The sequence below is a fragment of the Anser cygnoides genome, chromosome 25 (assembly GCF_040182565.1).
Source record: "Anser cygnoides isolate HZ-2024a breed goose chromosome 25, Taihu_goose_T2T_genome, whole genome shotgun sequence".
In the NCBI taxonomy this organism is placed as follows: Eukaryota; Metazoa; Chordata; class Aves; order Anseriformes; family Anatidae; genus Anser; species Anser cygnoides.
The window spans coordinates 4,519,881-4,535,493 of NC_089897.1; the positions used below are offsets into that span (position 1 = coordinate 4,519,881).

The following is a 15,613-nucleotide window of genomic DNA, read 5'->3' on the forward strand; positions in this document are numbered from 1 at the left end:
GGCAGGGGTAGAGACAATGCAGCCTCCACCTCGACCACAAAGGAAAAGCTGCCTCCAGCGTCTGCCTCCGGTCCCCCCAGCACACAAACAGCCCCGGCCGCCCTCTCTGGGTGCCTCGGCAATGAGTGTGCCCCAGAGCTCTGGGATGCTGGCGTGAGTGGCGGCTGCAGCAGCCCACGGGATGTTCACACCCTGAATTAAGGTAGATTCCATCACAGGGATTTCAAAGAATATTTAAAAGAAACAGGCCCTGAACACAGGCAGAACAGAAGTACACACATCCTTGAAAAGAAGTGTAACACTGGATCTTCCACAGCTTGTTAAAGAAAGTCTTTTCCCCCTCTTCATTGCTGTTTTATGCCTCCTGGGCTCGTCCGTGCAAGGCTCAGCCTCCAGACCTAACTCCTGCTGCCTCCCCGAAGCGTCCGCTGGCTGCCCGGCTGGACCCGGGGGCTCTTCACGTGCTTGGCTAAATGGTCGCTGCGGGCAAACTTCTTCTCGCAGGCGGCACACCGGTACGGCCTGACACCGGAGTGGGAGCGCTTGTGCCGGGAGAGCTCATCTGAGCCGGAGAACCTGCCGGGGAAGGAGGCATGGAGGGCACGGCCTTCGCTGCGAGGCAGGACGGGGGCACCCCAGGCTCCTGCTGGAGGTGTTGAAAAGAAAAAAACCCTCCAAGGGGTGGTTTAGAGGAAGGCAAGAGGAAAGGAATTCACCCACTGGGATCTTTGTTTCTTGCTACTGATTTTAAAGGACAGCGTCGTCCACCTCCTTCCTTCCTCTGTTTTACCCTCACCAGAAACTTTCTGAGCTGCCAGCCCCGAGGCCAGATGCTGAGCGAATCGCTTTCAGGGGCACTAGCCCAGGCTGGCAGGGACTACAGGACACTGGTCAGAAGCCTGGGTGGAAAGGATTTCCTATCGCTTCGCACATCCAGCAAAAAGGGCATCGCTGTTGAGCGAAGGTTTGTTTTTCCTGAGAGGGCACGGGGTGTCCTTGCAAACTGCAAGCATCCCCTTGCTCCTCAGAACGGCAGCGAGTTTTCAGTGCCAGCCTGGTGGACGGGAAGCTGGAGACAGAGGGGCAGAAGGAAAAGCAAGCGCAGCCAGCCTGCAGCAGAGAAGCAGAGGTTTCCAGGCCGAAGCGAGTTAGCTGCTGTTCTGAGGATGCAGCAGCAAGGACCACACGAACACCCGGTGTTCAGCCTGGCTGTGCAATTCCCACACCTGGAGCAGATCAGCTGAACAGCCTGGAAAGTCCCTATAACCACACGCATGTCCCCACTTAATTCTCCTGAGCCCTTTCTTCCACCTGGCACACACAAACCCAGACCGGGGGCACCTGCAGGGAGCTGAAGCACAGCAGCTCCCAGGGCACCACCTCGATGCTCCCCACAAGGCCCGGGAGCTGGGGGGACTTCAGCATCCTTTGCATGTCTGAGTGCCAGGAGAGCGCTGGAGAGGAGGACCGGACAGGATTTTCTCCTGCTCTGCCTCTATGGAGGCAGCACAGATGGCAGGAGTATTAGGACAGAAGGGTTTTTCCATCTGGCTGAAACATGCCTACGCAAAGAAGCACAAAGCAAGGAGCTTCAGATGTAACCCCAGACTCCCAGTGATAGGATTTCAAGCTCACACCTGGTGCAGGGAGCACTGCGCCTGCTCACAAGAAGCGCCGTGACAACTAAATGCATCCCAAGGCCGTCCTCAGCTCTTGGGCAAACCGCTGACTTCTCTTCCAGCTTTATGGAGAGAAGCAAGCTCCCCACAGCAAGCAGAGACGGGAGAAATGACACACAAACGTACAGTTAGGGACACGTCTAGGGAAGGGAGCCCAGAGAACCCCAGCTGCAGCCGAGCACGCCACGAGGCCGCAGAGCTGCTCCACGGAGGGGCGAGCAGGGCAGCGAGCGAAGCAGAGCGCAGCCGCTCCGTGGTCAGGCTGGGCCTGGCTCACAGGACGCTGTCGTGCAGGCGAGCTCCTTCCTCCCTCCCAGAGGGAAAAGCTGTTCGGCCTCAACACTGAGCTGAGACCAGGCGGAGGAAAAGGCGAGGATGGGCTGCCAGCGAGCGGGTGCAGCAGGGCTGGTGCTCGTGGGGTTGCCGTAACCCCTTTCCTTCGTCCTCGGGCTCTGAGCATCAGGTGCAGGAGGGTTTGTTTGGCAGCACTGGTTGGTACTGGGAAAGGAGCCTACAGACACGTAGTGTGGCATGGGTGAAGCAGGGGGACGGCTGTAATTCAGATCCAGTCTCGCACCTCCCGAAGTTTCACCACCCCGAGCCAGAAGCTGTACGCACCACGCAGGGAAACGCAGCGAGGTGATGCCAACGGAATGCACAAGAAACCAGGGAAGCTCGGTGCTGCCAGCACCAGTCTCCTTTGTGATGTGCTTTGAGATCTGCTGATGGAAAGTGCTACACGAGACCTGAGGACTACTAATCCTCCTTCCCAAAGGCTGTGCTGAGCATCCTGCCCCCCGGGACCAGGAAGAGAACACCACAGCAGAAAGCAATCAGAGATGTGCAGCACAATTAAGAAGCATGGTTAATTTAGGGAACAGAGATGAAAGAAAACGACAACCACTACCAGGCACAGAGCGAACAAAAGTAAATGCATGACAAAGATATGTTGCAGGTGAGGGATACAAGCAGCCGGCGCAGGCAAACAGCAGGATAAAGCAGAGATGCTAAACCGACACAGAACTACCTGCTGGCTCCTGAGGATGCAGTGGGACTCCTATTTTCTGGGAGAAATATTAATTGGAGGAACCCCTTTTGTAGCCCAACTGCAGAAATTATCCTGAAGCAGGCAGAGAAAGCTTGCAAAGTTACAAAATCCCTTGGGAAAGCTGTATTGCCCGAGGGCATTCAGGGATCTGCTCGTCTCTTGAGGGGTTTGGGGTGTCTGGGACAGGGTCAGATTGGCTTCTCCGGTTGGAGCTTTTCAGCACGTGCAGACTGAACGAAAACTACCCAGGGTCACTCAAAACACTTTTCTCCTCCAGGCCTCCTTACAGGTCTCACCCAAAATTCATTTGGGGAAGAAAACCTGTGATTTTACCCTGGCCTTTCACTACCCACGAGCCCTCCCGCAGCCCGGCAGGCAACATGTGCCCCCTGGCAGTGCCGCCCGCGGCTCCTACTCACCGCCAGCCGCAGCTGGGCCAAGCACACGGGTAGGGCTTCTCCTCGCTGTGCCGACGGCAGCGGGCCTTGAGGTGGGAGCTCTTGGCGTACATCCTGCCGCAGCCCCACTCACGTCCCCAACCCGCACGAAGCTCTTGGCTGGGCTGGGTCAGAAGCCTCCGTAAGAGCTCAGCTGGGGCTCCCGGGGCTGGGGAAGTCTTCACCCATCTGCAAGGGAACACCACTGAGGTTACTTCCAAATTAAAAACAAACAAGAAATCTGAATAAATTTCTTTGAATAAAATGGACCGTGCATTAGAAAGAAAACATCAAAAGTAGTCAGCGACCACTGTTTGTTTTGAAAGATGCTGCTGCTCAAAAAACACACGCTAACCATCTTCCTACACAGGCTGCAGAGAGCGAGATTCCTCCCAGCAGCAAACTTCTCTGGGGAGTTTATTAAGGTAAAAATACACAATGAAACACTTCATCCCTCTTCCACCTACGCCAGAGGGCAGGAATGTGCTGCTGGATGGCAGAGAGGATGGCTTGTGGCCTACAAACGGGAGGTAAGCGAGACCCAGCGGAGGGCTCTGGCTTATCCCCGCTGCAAGCGTCGGCAGCACCACGACCCAACGCAGACCCATCACGGCGGGACTGCAGCTCTCTGCTTCAGGAACTGACCCCAGGATGGGCAGGGGAGCGCCGGCCGCCAGCCTGCCCGGGGCTCGGTGCAGCACCACCGCTGGCAGGCGCTCAGCAGCAGCTGCACTGTTGTGGTTGCAGGGGCTGGGTGCCTGAACGAGCGAGCTTAAAGCCAGCCGAGGCAGGTCACACCTTCAGGGAGCAGCGCCGAGCCTGTCTGGGGTCAGCTCGCAGGGCCCCTGAGGACACACGCACCGCGCTTCAGAACGGATGAGCAAAGTCCTGACTCCTCCAGGTGGGACCGTGCAGTCTCCAGAGGCGAGCGCCCTCCTGGCATTCAGCCTGCAGGGGCTGGGAGAGCAGCTTGCCCGCTGCCTCTGCAACACCTGAGGCACCCGGCGAGGCACGGCCGGTCTGCTCGCTTACCTGGGGCATTTAATGCAGAAAGGGAGTTTTCAGGAGAAAGAAAAGCCGTGCCACGGTCACTTTGCAGAGTCTTCCCCAGAGTAAATGAGCCCATGAGCTCTCTGCAGAGCTGCAACCAGTCCTGCCAGTCCTCGCTATCAGCGCGTCCTCAGGGTCCTGCGAGCTGGGAAAGCGAATTGCTGAGATGCAGTCTGGATGTAATAGAAAGGCTCCTGTCTTTACAGTCAGAAATCACCCCCACATGGTGCAAATAGATCCTGGGGTAGCTCCTGGAGCGCTCTGGTCCCACCTAAGCAGAGCGCTGGGAACGTCCTGCCCTGCAGAGCGCTGCTAAGGGGAGACGTGTAACTGGTGGAGCGCTGCATTACATCTGGGGATGCCTGTGACAGACGTCAGCGCCTTGCCAATCCAAGGCATTTTGCAAAATGCCCATCAAAAATGCTGTCAGATAAACTGCAGCAAGGCGGAGGCCAGACCTCAGCCTCCAGTGAGCATACTGCACAACAAGGTCAGTGCTGCTTTCAAGCTTCGCTTTGCATTTCCATCCTCGTAGCTCTTGGGATCCCTCACAGCACGCAATGGCTCTATGAAATCAGCAGATGTGCAGCTCGAGCACACGGGGATGAAGCACTTTGCCCCAGGTCAGCCAGTGAGCAGGAGCTGGGACTTCGTTGAGGGTCACGACTCTCCTCCTGTGCTCAACAGCACGGACAAACACCTGTAACCTCTTTGAGCCCAGAGGTAGGCTCAGGCCATCCAAGCAAAGCCTGCGCTCACAAAGCCTTCCGGGACAAAACGTGCTAAAGAAGCAAAGCCGCTTAGCGGCAGCGCCACGTGGCGCAGACCCCTTGGAGATAACGGGGTGCCCCGTGCCCCGACCCAGCCAAGGACGAGCAAATGTCAGCACAGCCCAGTGGGGCTGCAGCCCCCGGGCCCCTGGCAGGGCACAGAGCCGGGTGCCAGCTGGAAGCCCCCCGTGGCCCGAGGAGCCCTTGGTGAAGTGGACGTGGTGGTGAACCCCTCGCACCCTGCAGAGCTGGTGCCCACCCGCAGCCCCGTGCCCCCTTACCTGGCTTGGCTCCACGCTGGCCCTGCAGCTTGGGGGTGGCTCCACACCTGCCCCCACCCCACCCAGCCCCACCAAGGGCTCAGCTCCAGGGCACCCAGAGCCTGGCCTGGGACCCCCATGGAGCCACAGGTAGGGGGATGTAGGGTGCCGTCGGGGGCCGTACCTGTGCTGTGCTCGGGCTGTGCCGCACTGGGCCATCCTTTCCTCTCCCTGCTTGTTTACACTGGAGAAAGTCCAGCTTCCCCCAACATTACAGGGGGAAAAAAAAAAAAAAAATACGAGTCATGTCCGAGCAGGTAGCTGCGGCCATGGCTGCTGCTGGCACGTGTCTGGAAGCAGGCAGGGCTCCAGCGTGCGGCTGCTGCTGGGCAGGAGGTGCAGGAGGTGCAGGAGGGGCAGGAGGTGCGGGGCTCCGGCCGCACGGCGGGTCTGCGGCTTGTGGCCTCCCAAGGGACTCCGCAAGGCTGAGCGTGGGGCTGCCTCCGGCAGGTAGCAGGCAGAGATGGCTTTCCAGGCTCATGGGGTCATTCTAAACTGTCTGGTGGTCATTGCAGTGCAGGAGCCATGTGCCCTGCAAAAAAAAAAAAAAAAAAAAAAAAAGCACGAGAGTCAGAAACACGGGAGCGTGCTGTCTCGTGCACGGCGCGGGGAATCGGGTCTGCCTCCGCTCTCTCAAAGCACACACAGCGTTTGGTGGTGACGGTGCTCTGGGGTTAAGTATTTGCAAGCAGAACATTTCTGAGGCAGACAGTGCCCCTTATAGGAAAAGGGAGTTTCTCGTTGCAGCCTGCTCAGAAGCGACTGGAGGACACTCACCGGCCGCAGCAAGCACCGGACAGCCACAGAAATGAACGTAAAATTTCTTTGCTTTGTTAGAAGCACGGGGATTGGAGCCTGAATCAAAACTCTCCCTCACCAGAGTAAGATTTCACACTTGGAAAACAAAAAAAAAGACACAACCCAAAACCCCAAAGCAAACAATAACGCTGCGTGGTCACCTGGAAGGGGCAGCCCATTGCCTCTGGTGTCACTTACCCGTGTCCCAGCTTCACCTTCAAAATAAGTCCCGGTATTACTCCGGTTCCTTTGGGGCCGGGGAAAGCCTCAGCTCTTCGCAATCCTCAGGCGCTACCTGCTGCGACGCTGCCGGCTTCAGGCCCCCAGGGCTGGCTTCCACCACCTCGCACAACTGCCGGGGCCAGCGGGGAGCGATCCCCGTGTGCCTGCCCAGCACCCAGCGGGGCGAGCAGGACGGGGTGTGCGCGCCCCAGACCCACCGGGAACGCCTGGCAGCGAGTCACGGGGAACGGCACCCAGCTCAGCACCCCGCTGCGCACATTCGGCGGACGAGGAGGTGCGGAGGTGCTCCGAGAGCCGTGCTCAGCCCCAGCCCCGGACCCAGCCCCAGCCCCGGACCCAGCCCCAGTCCCGGACCCAGCCCCGGACCCAGCCCCGGACCCAGCCCCAAATTCTCTGGAGGCGCCCCCTGGCGGCTCGCCCCCGCCCCCCCCCCCGGTAGGGACACACACTGCTGGCCGGTTTGAGCGCTTTTTTATTTCCTCCGTTTCATAAAAATTTATTATAGCCTTCCTCTTACATCGTATACAAAATATTTACTCTACTGAATAAATAAAACGTCCGCGTCTCGCAGACAGCGCGCGATCTCCAAAGAAACCCAGCATCGCCACGGCCTTCCCTCGCCCACAGGTTCACAAAAAGAGACCCCGCACCAGAGAAGATGCTCGCCCAGCTCCCCTCTGTCCCCAGCTCGGCTCTCACAGCCACTGCCTCGCAAAAGGGACGGAGAGGGAGGCAGAGCGCAGCCGCTACCCCAGGGTGGAAATGCTGCCGATGACAGCTCGGAGGAGCCTGCCCCATCCCTGTGTGGTGTAACCGCGTCCTGGAGAGGTGGCTGTGCTCGCACCCGTACGTCCGTACAGTAAGGGACGTGCTCACCTTTACCAGAACACACCCGTGTCCCCTGCTGGCCTGTATGGGATCCCGACACAGGGAAGCTGTTCCAGAAAGGACTTAATCTTCTAAAGGAGTTTCTCAGCGTGCGTTTTGGGAAATGCCTCTCCTACGAGCCCCAGCGACTGCCTGAGCTAGGAAGAAAGGCTCTTGGTAACGACAGAGCACACGGCATCATACTGGAGGACAGCTAAATTGGGAAAAGGACGGGGCCATTGCAGTGGCAGCAAATGCAACGTCCCCCTCCACCCCTGCCCACCCAGGACCCGTCCACACGTGGCCGTTCCCTGCACCGCTCTCCTGCCAGCAGCCCAGCTCTGCTCGGGCAGGGGACAGGGTTAGCAAAGACAGAGCTGGGTCTTGGCAAACGCTCCTTCCTGCACCCACCTGCCCACTATGTTAGGAGCTGGCAGCGGGCCCAGCAGACTTTTCCTGGTGTAACAGGAGGGTAAGGAGGAAAGGAGCAATTATCGAATCCACAGGGTTTCGCTCCAGCTGAGGAAATGGAAAGAAGGGGGCTGGGGGGAAGGAGATGTGAGAAATCAGAGTCTCTTGGTAAATGAACAAGCAGCTCTTCTCACAGGCGCTGAACTGGCTAAAAGAAGAGCAGCACGGGCAGAGCAGGGATGGCTAAGGAGCCCCGTGGCGGGTGGGTCTGTGCCTCTCTGGGCCTGAGCGAGATCTCTGCATGGACTAACCCCAGGCCCTGGGGGCAGGGCCGCTGGGGAATCTGGCAAGCTTAAGCCTTCTCCTCTTGAAGGACACATACAAGTTATGGATCAACAACTGCAGCATCTTTTTCTCCCGTGTTCCAAACCCAAAGGCATTAGAAAACAAAGCTGGCGCCCCCTGGAGCCCACTGCTTCCTTAAGGATCACCGGGATGTTCCCAATGAAGCATTCAAGGCCTTCATCTTCAGACCAGTAGACCTGAGGTTGGTGTGGAAATACTCTACAGGCACTTAGACAAATGGCAAGATATTCCAGCACTCAGGTGGGGACCTGCTTGAAAAATGTTGGTCAGAGGTTACTGCTCGCTAGGAGCACTCATCCCAGCAACACCCCACTGTTGGCAATAATGTTTTGCCTCAAAAACTTCCTTCCGAAGCCTGAAGTGGACAGAGACCAGGGTAGGAAGTGCAGATGAAAAACTGTTTCCGTAGGTGGTTAAGCAGCCACCAGATCCATCCCCCAAACAGCTGCATTTCAGCACGCAGACCTTGTTGTGGGAAAGGGAGGCCGGTAGGCATATAATTTGAGAAGAAATAAAACAAAAACAGTCACCCTTTACAGGAAAGATACTTTAAAAAAAACTTAGGAGAAGCTCTCTCAGGACCCGTCTGCAGACAGCAGGGGAGTAACCTTGCTTCCACGCCAAGGAATAGTCTGACATGACCTCACAAAAATAGCAACATTTTGCCCTTAGCAGAACCTCACCAGTGCATCTCACTGCCCACACACCTCCACAGAAAATTACTCACAAACACTTTGTTTAGACCAGCCAAAATTAAGGACTGCTGACCTTCTGCATGCGCACAGCCTAACCTCCAAACGCCCAGTTCACGCTTTTCTCTGCGCATTTCAAAGTCTAAGCGCTGACTGGGGGCCAGGACCTGGACTCCTTCTTGGTGTATGAGGAATCTTCAAGTGGCAGAGATCTGCTATCTGCAGAATTATTGCAGCCGGTCCACTCGCATCAGGCATGGGGCTGGCCAGAAGCACAGCTGCAGCCGCTCCTCTGCCAGGGAAGATGACTCACGTCTGACGGCTGCCCGACCTAAACAACCCAGCAGCATCGGTCCCGGTGCAGCAGGCACTCTGCCTTACTCTCACAGGTAACTGTGTTTATGCTGTGCCTCAGTAAGGATCTTGACCTCTGTCTGGAAATTAAAAAAAAAAAGCCAAAACAAGTGTAACATAGTAAAGGTGTAATCTGGATCAGCAAACCACAGGCGCAAACAGCACCAAGAGTTTCTGTTCTGCTCCTTCCTTCGTCCAACACACCAAGAACTAGGCTTGCCCTGTTCTCAAAGCAGCGGCCGGAGCGTTCATGATGCTGTTTCCAGCAGCTGCTTTGGGAGCGCTGGCAATGCGTTAACTCACCGGGGCACCGCGATGCAGTGTGCTCTGCCAGCCTGCAAGCGCAGCCAAAAGCCCTTCAGTTTGGAAAGAGTCTGGTCTGGACGGCTGCTTTGGGGCCACCTCTTCGAAGGAACACAAACACAGCCAGCGACCAACGCGAGGTAGCTAGTACAGCAGCGACTGCTGCCGAGTTCAGCTGGCCATCGGTGGACAAGCAATCCCTGCAGCTTCCTCCAGCCTGGAACATTTGTTCTCAGACAGCCTTCCAGGAGAGCTCTGCCTGTCCTACTTCACTCAGGTGTGAAGGGTCAGGTGTGGAAGAGGCACACCAGCCCAAATCTGCTAGGAGGCACTGGGAGAGAACAGGTGGCTGCTCCAGGCCCTGAGGAGTGAGAGGCCAGTTACTGAGAACTGTAAGGAAAGCTAAAAACAATCATTCAGGAAAAAAAATAAATTAAGAAGTCCTTTTCATCTGCTGAAACTTGGTACGTATGTAAAAGATAAGTCACCTTTTGGAATTGGTCCTAATGAAACGTCACTTGTTTTTCCCAAACAAGGCATAGCAACTTTTCTCCTAAAGGGTTTCTCCCAGTGAGAACAGAGACTGAAGCACACGTGCACGCATACGCACCCCTTTGCTCCATGACCAAACCGTAGGCACCCATCCTTTTCCCAAGGAAATCTCCTCCCAGTGCCCTGTTTGAATGTTACTCAAGAAGCTGAGTAGAATTACAACAAGCAGGGTAAGAGGATACATCTATAGCTGGAAAACAGGAGAGCCAATGATTTCTTCCTCCCCTCCCATATCGCTGCCTCTCCTGCTCAGTTTAGGTAGAAAAACGACAGAAACGTGACCCGTTATTAAAGGAAAAGTCCGTTTCCTTTCTGTCCCCCTGTACAATCTCCTTTGGTGCTGGCTGTGCAGTGCTTTCATCTGATAAAGGCACCGCGTGGAAAGCACTGCTGGCCTGAAGCACAATGCCCCGATGCCTCATATTTACACCTGAGATTAGCCCTGCTGCACGGCTCCTGCCCCCGGCCTAGAGAAACCCCCCAGGGGTCCCGGCAGCAGCGTGGGGAGAGCACACACAACACGAGGCTTCCCACAGGCGGCTGTGTGAGCGCGCACACAGCTCGTTTTGCCACGTGCAGGCACCCACGCGCTGCCCCTGTGCATTCCCCATCACACGGAATACTTGGCCATGTCACTCTTATCAAAGACAACTTTGGTTGCAAAGTAGATCGCCACCAGGCCAAAGCCAGCAGCCGACACCATGTAGGCAGTCACCGACTGCGTAAACTGGACGATGGACCCCATGAAGAGGGAGGGGACAACCTGAGAGAGAAGGAAAGCACTGTCCAAAATGGCCAGGTCCAGGCAGATCCCTCGGCCAGGAGCCACCGAGTCCGGCTCTCCCACCATCATCATCAGCGAGACGTCGCAGGAGGAGCTGACGCACAGAGCTGAGCTGGCAGCCGGAGGAGGAGAGGAGGGGGAGGATGAGGAGTAGAGGCCCCCAGCATGCCCGTTCTGGTAAGTTAGCTTCTGGCTGGAAAGGCTTTTAGGGAAGGCCGATTTCTTGTCCAGTCGAGCCGTACCTTCCTCCTCTTTGCTCTTGTATTTATGCAAAAATACCTGGGGAAAGAAGGAGGGCACGTGAGGAATGAGAGGAAGGGTGGAGCCCAGCAAGCGAGGCGGGGGCCAGGGGCCCCTGCTGCGTGCGAGAGCAAAACCACTCTGAGCTCTGTGTGCTGGAGGTGCCTGCAGTGAGCCTGGCCCACGTGTGGTGGCCTCCAGGAGCCAGCCTGGCTCTTCCTGACTGGCACGGGGCTCAAAGCAACCCTGACTCACCGGGGAAACTGGCCAAGCGGTGCCCTTGTTGTGTTCAAGCTCCACGGCGCAGCACAGCACCGCAGCCCAGCGCCAGCCCGGGCTCTGCGCTCGGGGATGTTTTGCTCCGAGCCCCGGGTCGTCACCTCCTCACTGGGCGCCAGCTCCACTTCACCCCACCCGAAAGCAGCTGATGCAGGCTCACAGGGCAGGAGTGAAGGGCCAGAGCCCGCTTTGGGCATATCCCGGAGCCAGACAGCCCGTTCCAGTGCAAACATGAGCTTTTGTAAGGGGGCAGGCTGGGAACTCAAAACCCTCCTGCACAACAGCCCTAAAGACTGAAGAACTGCTCAGAGCCCTGCGTGCACGGCCGCTTCTCGGTATCCGGGATACTTACAGTGACGCTAACGGAGGTGGGTACAGTGCTGGGAGCTCAGGAAAAAGCTCTGCAGCAGACCGTGCATGCGTGACCTCAAGCGTGCTGCTTCATTTGCCTGACCTGAGCCTCCCCACTCAGGTTGGAAAAGTAGGGGAAGGAAAACCTTTTTCTTCTCACCTTTTTTTTTTTTTTTGCCTCACTTTGCTCAGGCTGTGAGATTTCAGGGGCATGGTTCACTCCAGCAGTATTCATGGAGAGTATTTGGATCAAAAAGCTCCCCAAGTTAATGCCAATAAAGAAAGGGCAGTGGTGTGCAGATAACAAAAACACCCCAGCTTGAAAACTCCAGGGCGTTTGCACAAGCACTGATCTGTCCGGCGCAGAGCAGATAATGAAGGACGTTAATCTATTATCTGCACGATGAGATAGAACAAACAAAGAAACCAAAAAGGAAAAAACAGCACCTGTTTGAGGTTGAGAGACCTGTTTGAGGGCAACACCGTACCCAGCTGCAGGGCTCAGAGGGGCTTCCCTAAAGAACCCTTCCTTCTGCAGGAGGGACAAGGACACAGGTCACCGGGAGGGAACGGCTGGGGCAGGAGTGGGCACTCCAGCTCTGTCGCAGGCCATCCCAGAGCTTTCAGCAGCCTTGGCACCCACCCAGCTACACCCAGCCCTGCCCCAGCGTATGTCAGCACCCGGCAGTCTCTGTTCGTGCTGCCCCAGGCCATGGCTGCAGTTCTGGAACACAAACAGTTTCAGGTTCAATCACAGAAGAGAAACTGGATGAGAACTTCACTAAATGGGAGTCTACTTCCAAAAGCTTTACCTGGGCTCTGCTCAGCTGCTCACTGTACCCCTCAAACCCCAGGGTCTAGGCTCACGCACTTAAGCTCAGAAGCATGAATCCAGGACTGTCACCTATCTTATGTGGGCTTAAAAACCCTCACGTGCAGCTCCTGTTGCCACCAGACATCAGAAAGGGCACTGCGTGAGCCACGCTAGGATGTGCCCCACATTTCCAGCCCTCCACATTTTATGTTGATGTTCTCAGAAGCCTGCTCAGCTGCCCTGAAGGTCCAGACTACATCTTCTATACCGATCCAGGCTAAGACTTCAGAGTTATGAGATCTAGCAGAGGTGTCTGAGTACCTAGTATACAGAAATTACATCTCGAGAAAATGACTTAATCAGATATTCACTTGAATGAGCATAGTGAGAACGCATACTTTAAAATCACCCTGCTAACACAGGATAAACCCAAGAGTCTTTGGTGCCTCAATCAGCAGCTTCATCTCCCTCTATAGTTGACGGGGAGTGGTGGGAATGAGGAACCTACCTCTCCCTAATCTCATGCAGAAGGTGTGAATGTTCACCATGCATCTCACTGGAGCAAGCTTTCGGGTGCTGTTAGGACATGCAGATCTTTTCCTCCTGTTCTAGACAAGGTTTAGTGGCCATGCAAAGATGAAGAGGGCATGCAGGAGAATGGAGCGACTTACAGAGCCTGTGCAAAGCAAGGAGCTCCAGCTGAGGTGGCCTTGCAGGCTTTCACCATCGATCCCGCACAGGGTGGAAGCAACAGCCACTCTGGATGCCCCTCTGCTGATTCACTTCGGGAGGAGCATTTGAAATAAAAAAAAAGGTAAAAAAAAAAAAAAAAAAAAAAAAGAACAGAGGGAAGAGAGGAAGCAGGAACGAGGGAAGGCAAACAAAAATGATGACAGATTTCAACAGTAAGAGAAGAGAAAAGAACAGAAGTGGTGAAGATGGAGAATTTTCTGCAAATGGCATTTGAGGGACTGCTTCTTGTGGGGTCTCCCTGCAGCCTGCTGGAAAGTTCTTGGTAGAGGAAGGAGAAGCTTTCAAGTCAGGGCAACAGAAAGACCAAACGCTGCTATACCCCACACCTCATTGTACTGAGAGTTGCTCCCCATCAAGACTTTGGCAAACAGTTGGGCATGTGGCCTTCACACTCCCAGCCTGTGGGCTTTGGTTTTCATTCTGTCGATGTTATGTCCATGGGAGATCCCAGGCAAGCTGAAGCTTTTGCGAAGCAGAACACTCCCTCATCCCCCTATTTTAACGGGGTGCCTGGTGCAAATCAGGATGGGTTGGTCACAAGTATTTGTTCAATGTGAACATCTGGATGCCTGTGGTAAGAACTCCTGCTTACTTCACTGTACAGCGAACCGCCTGCCATCGGGATGAAAGAGCTGCTCTCAAACCACAAATTAATTTTGCATTTGCAGCACAAGAGAAACTGCTATTAATCCAGTGTGCAACTCAGAAACCTTCCGAGACTTTGCCACAAGGATATCATCTGTGGGACAGAATTACTAGCTTTTGTGTTATGTTAAAAGTTTCTCAAGGTTTGTTTTTCATGGAGCTAGAGGAATAGGAAAATTCTCCTATTTTACGGGTCTTCACGTTATGGACCAAAATTCGAAAGCAGGACTTTACACCTGTTTTAGCACCTCAGGTTGGCAATCCTGCAGATGTGACTTAGCTGCAGAAAACACATGGCAATAACTAATCTGCACCAGTTTCCCTAACACAGAGGATCATAGGCCATCCCTTTTGGTGCACTAATCCTAGCTTTCTCCCATCTTACCCCCTCCCCACTATTTAAAATTGCAAAATGCTTCTTGTGAGCAGGGAGTGCCTAGGGAAGGAGATGCGAAACTCTCTTCTCTCCTCAATTTCAGATAAATCTTCAGAGAAGACGCCGCCTGGAGGCAAGAGGCACACGAGGAGAACCTCTGAACACAGGCACGTGTTCTGTGCCATGGCCTGAGCTGACTGTGGAAGCTACGAGCAGCTGAAGAGGCTGCCCAAGCTGTCCTCCCAGCTACCTGCACGTCCCTACCTGTTTTTCATGATGATAGAGCGATGCCAGCGTGTATGGCAGGATCTGGAGTGCAGAGAAGGTGAAGCCCGTGAGAGCAGCTGAGATGGTCACAACGATGACGCTGTGGGAAAGGCACATGACGAAGGCAGCCGCGGGGAAGAACACCACGCTGGCCAGGTAGACCGCCCGCGTCCCAAAGCGCTTCACCATCCGGTCCATGATTGTCGAAAAGAAGATGGACGTGACGCACTGCAGGAAGAGGCCCAAACTACCCATCCGGACACCTGCGGGTAAGCAGAGGTGGTGACAGACACTGCCACGACTGCGCCCAGGCTTCAGACAGCCAAGCACCTTCGGGCCTCAGACCTCCCTCCAGTGCCCAGCTCAGGCCAGAGGGGCAATGAGAGGGGGAGACAGAAATGCAAACGCCATTCTTCTCTTGGAAAGCTCTTGTTCTCACCTTCCTACTCTTGATCAGGATCTGTGTCACCTGCTCATGAACCAGGATCTGTTATCTGATGCCAAAACCAGCCACAGAACAAAAGGAACAAGAACCTGTGCTTCAGCCAAGGGAAAGTATACAACATCCACCGAGCGACGGCAGTATCCGGTAGCAATCCGGACCTTACCCTTTGCAAAGATCTATCAGATTTCAGGGAATTAAAACCATTAACTCTTTGGAGCAAGGATCATTACTCAACACATGTTTCTATGACTGCTAGCACAATGGAGCCCTGACCTGCTGGAAGCTATACAGTGGAAGTGTTAAATAATAATTAAGCTCCCTCTAAGTTAAACAGAGGCACAGCACAAAGAGGTAGTGTATTGCAGAGCTCGTGGAGGCACTGAGTGGAAAACTTGGAGGGCAGGGTAGACAGCTAGAGAAGGAGGGCCAGGGGAATGCCTCCAAGAATAAAGGACTTGGATCTAGGGGAGGGAAAGAAGGGCTGGGCAGTGGAGTCAAGGCTCTGGAACAACACAGCAGCCAAAACGAGGACAGCAGGCAACAACAGTAAGCAGGTAACGTGCTGGAGTGAGCTGTATCCCATGGTGGGGATGTGGCAGCTGCTGACTTGTGGTGAGCAGTAACAGGAAGCACTGGAGAGAGCGGTGAACACTGGGGAAGCTGCTCCAGGGCTCCCCACATATAGATGTGAGATGGGAATCTCACAGTTGTGTGAAAGGGAGATGCAGCAAAGCCTTTTCAACCCCTGCCCTACAAGAGACGGGGGGCA

The 15,613-nt window shown here is 55.1% G+C and overlaps 2 protein-coding genes across 15 annotated transcripts in view; both read right to left on the minus strand.

The window, feature by feature from the left end:
- Nucleotides 1–215: 215 nt before the first annotated feature.
- Nucleotides 216–6,701, minus strand: LOC125183615 (Krueppel-like factor 15). 3 transcript variants are annotated; one of them, XM_048071233.2, is made up of 4 exons: nt 6,301–6,701; nt 5,429–5,836; nt 3,147–3,353; nt 216–576 (listed from the first exon to the last, which is right to left on the minus strand). In XM_048071233.2, the coding sequence occupies exons 2-4, from the start codon at nt 5,461–5,463 to the stop codon at nt 399–401; spliced, it is 420 nt and encodes a 139-aa protein (XP_047927190.2). In that variant the 5' UTR covers nt 5,464–5,836; nt 6,301–6,701; the 3' UTR covers nt 216–398. The 3 variants fall into 3 exon arrangements, 2 of the variants coding, with proteins under 2 accessions (XP_047927190.2, XP_066839353.1); XM_066983252.1 differs by lacking the exon at nt 6,301–6,701 and adding an exon at nt 6,082–6,212; XR_007165938.2 differs by lacking the exon at nt 216–576 and adding an exon at nt 4,197–4,359 and having other exon boundaries at nt 3,216–3,353.
- Nucleotides 6,702–6,799: 98 nt separating this feature from the next.
- SLC45A3 (solute carrier family 45 member 3) overlaps nt 6,800–15,613 on the minus strand; it is a 29,127-nt gene continuing 20,313 nt past the window's right edge. For all 12 annotated transcript variants that reach the window (XM_013189699.3, XM_048071122.2, XM_066982914.1 and 9 more), the window contains 2 exons: nt 14,397–14,662; nt 6,800–10,953 (listed from right to left, as the gene is read on the minus strand). In XM_013189699.3, coding sequence (XP_013045153.3) covers nt 10,501–10,953; nt 14,397–14,662 — 719 coding nt within the window. In that variant the 3' untranslated portion in view covers nt 6,800–10,500. The remainder of the gene's footprint in view (nt 10,954–14,396; nt 14,663–15,613) is intronic.

What these genes read in the sequence shown, in the direction of transcription:
- LOC125183615 (XM_048071233.2), bottom strand. Translation starts at nt 5,463, where the DNA reads ATGGCCCAGTGCGGCACAGCCCGAGCACAGCACAG. An exon ending in ACAGCCCGAGCACAGCACAG is followed by an intron (nt 3,354 to 5,428) that starts GTACGGCCCCCG and finishes GTTCCCTTGCAG; the next exon opens with ATGGGTGAAGACTTCCCCAG. An exon ending in TGGCCCAGCTGCGGCTGGCG is followed by an intron (nt 577 to 3,146) that starts GTGAGTAGGAGC and finishes CTTCCCCGGCAG; the next exon opens with GTTCTCCGGCTCAGATGAGC.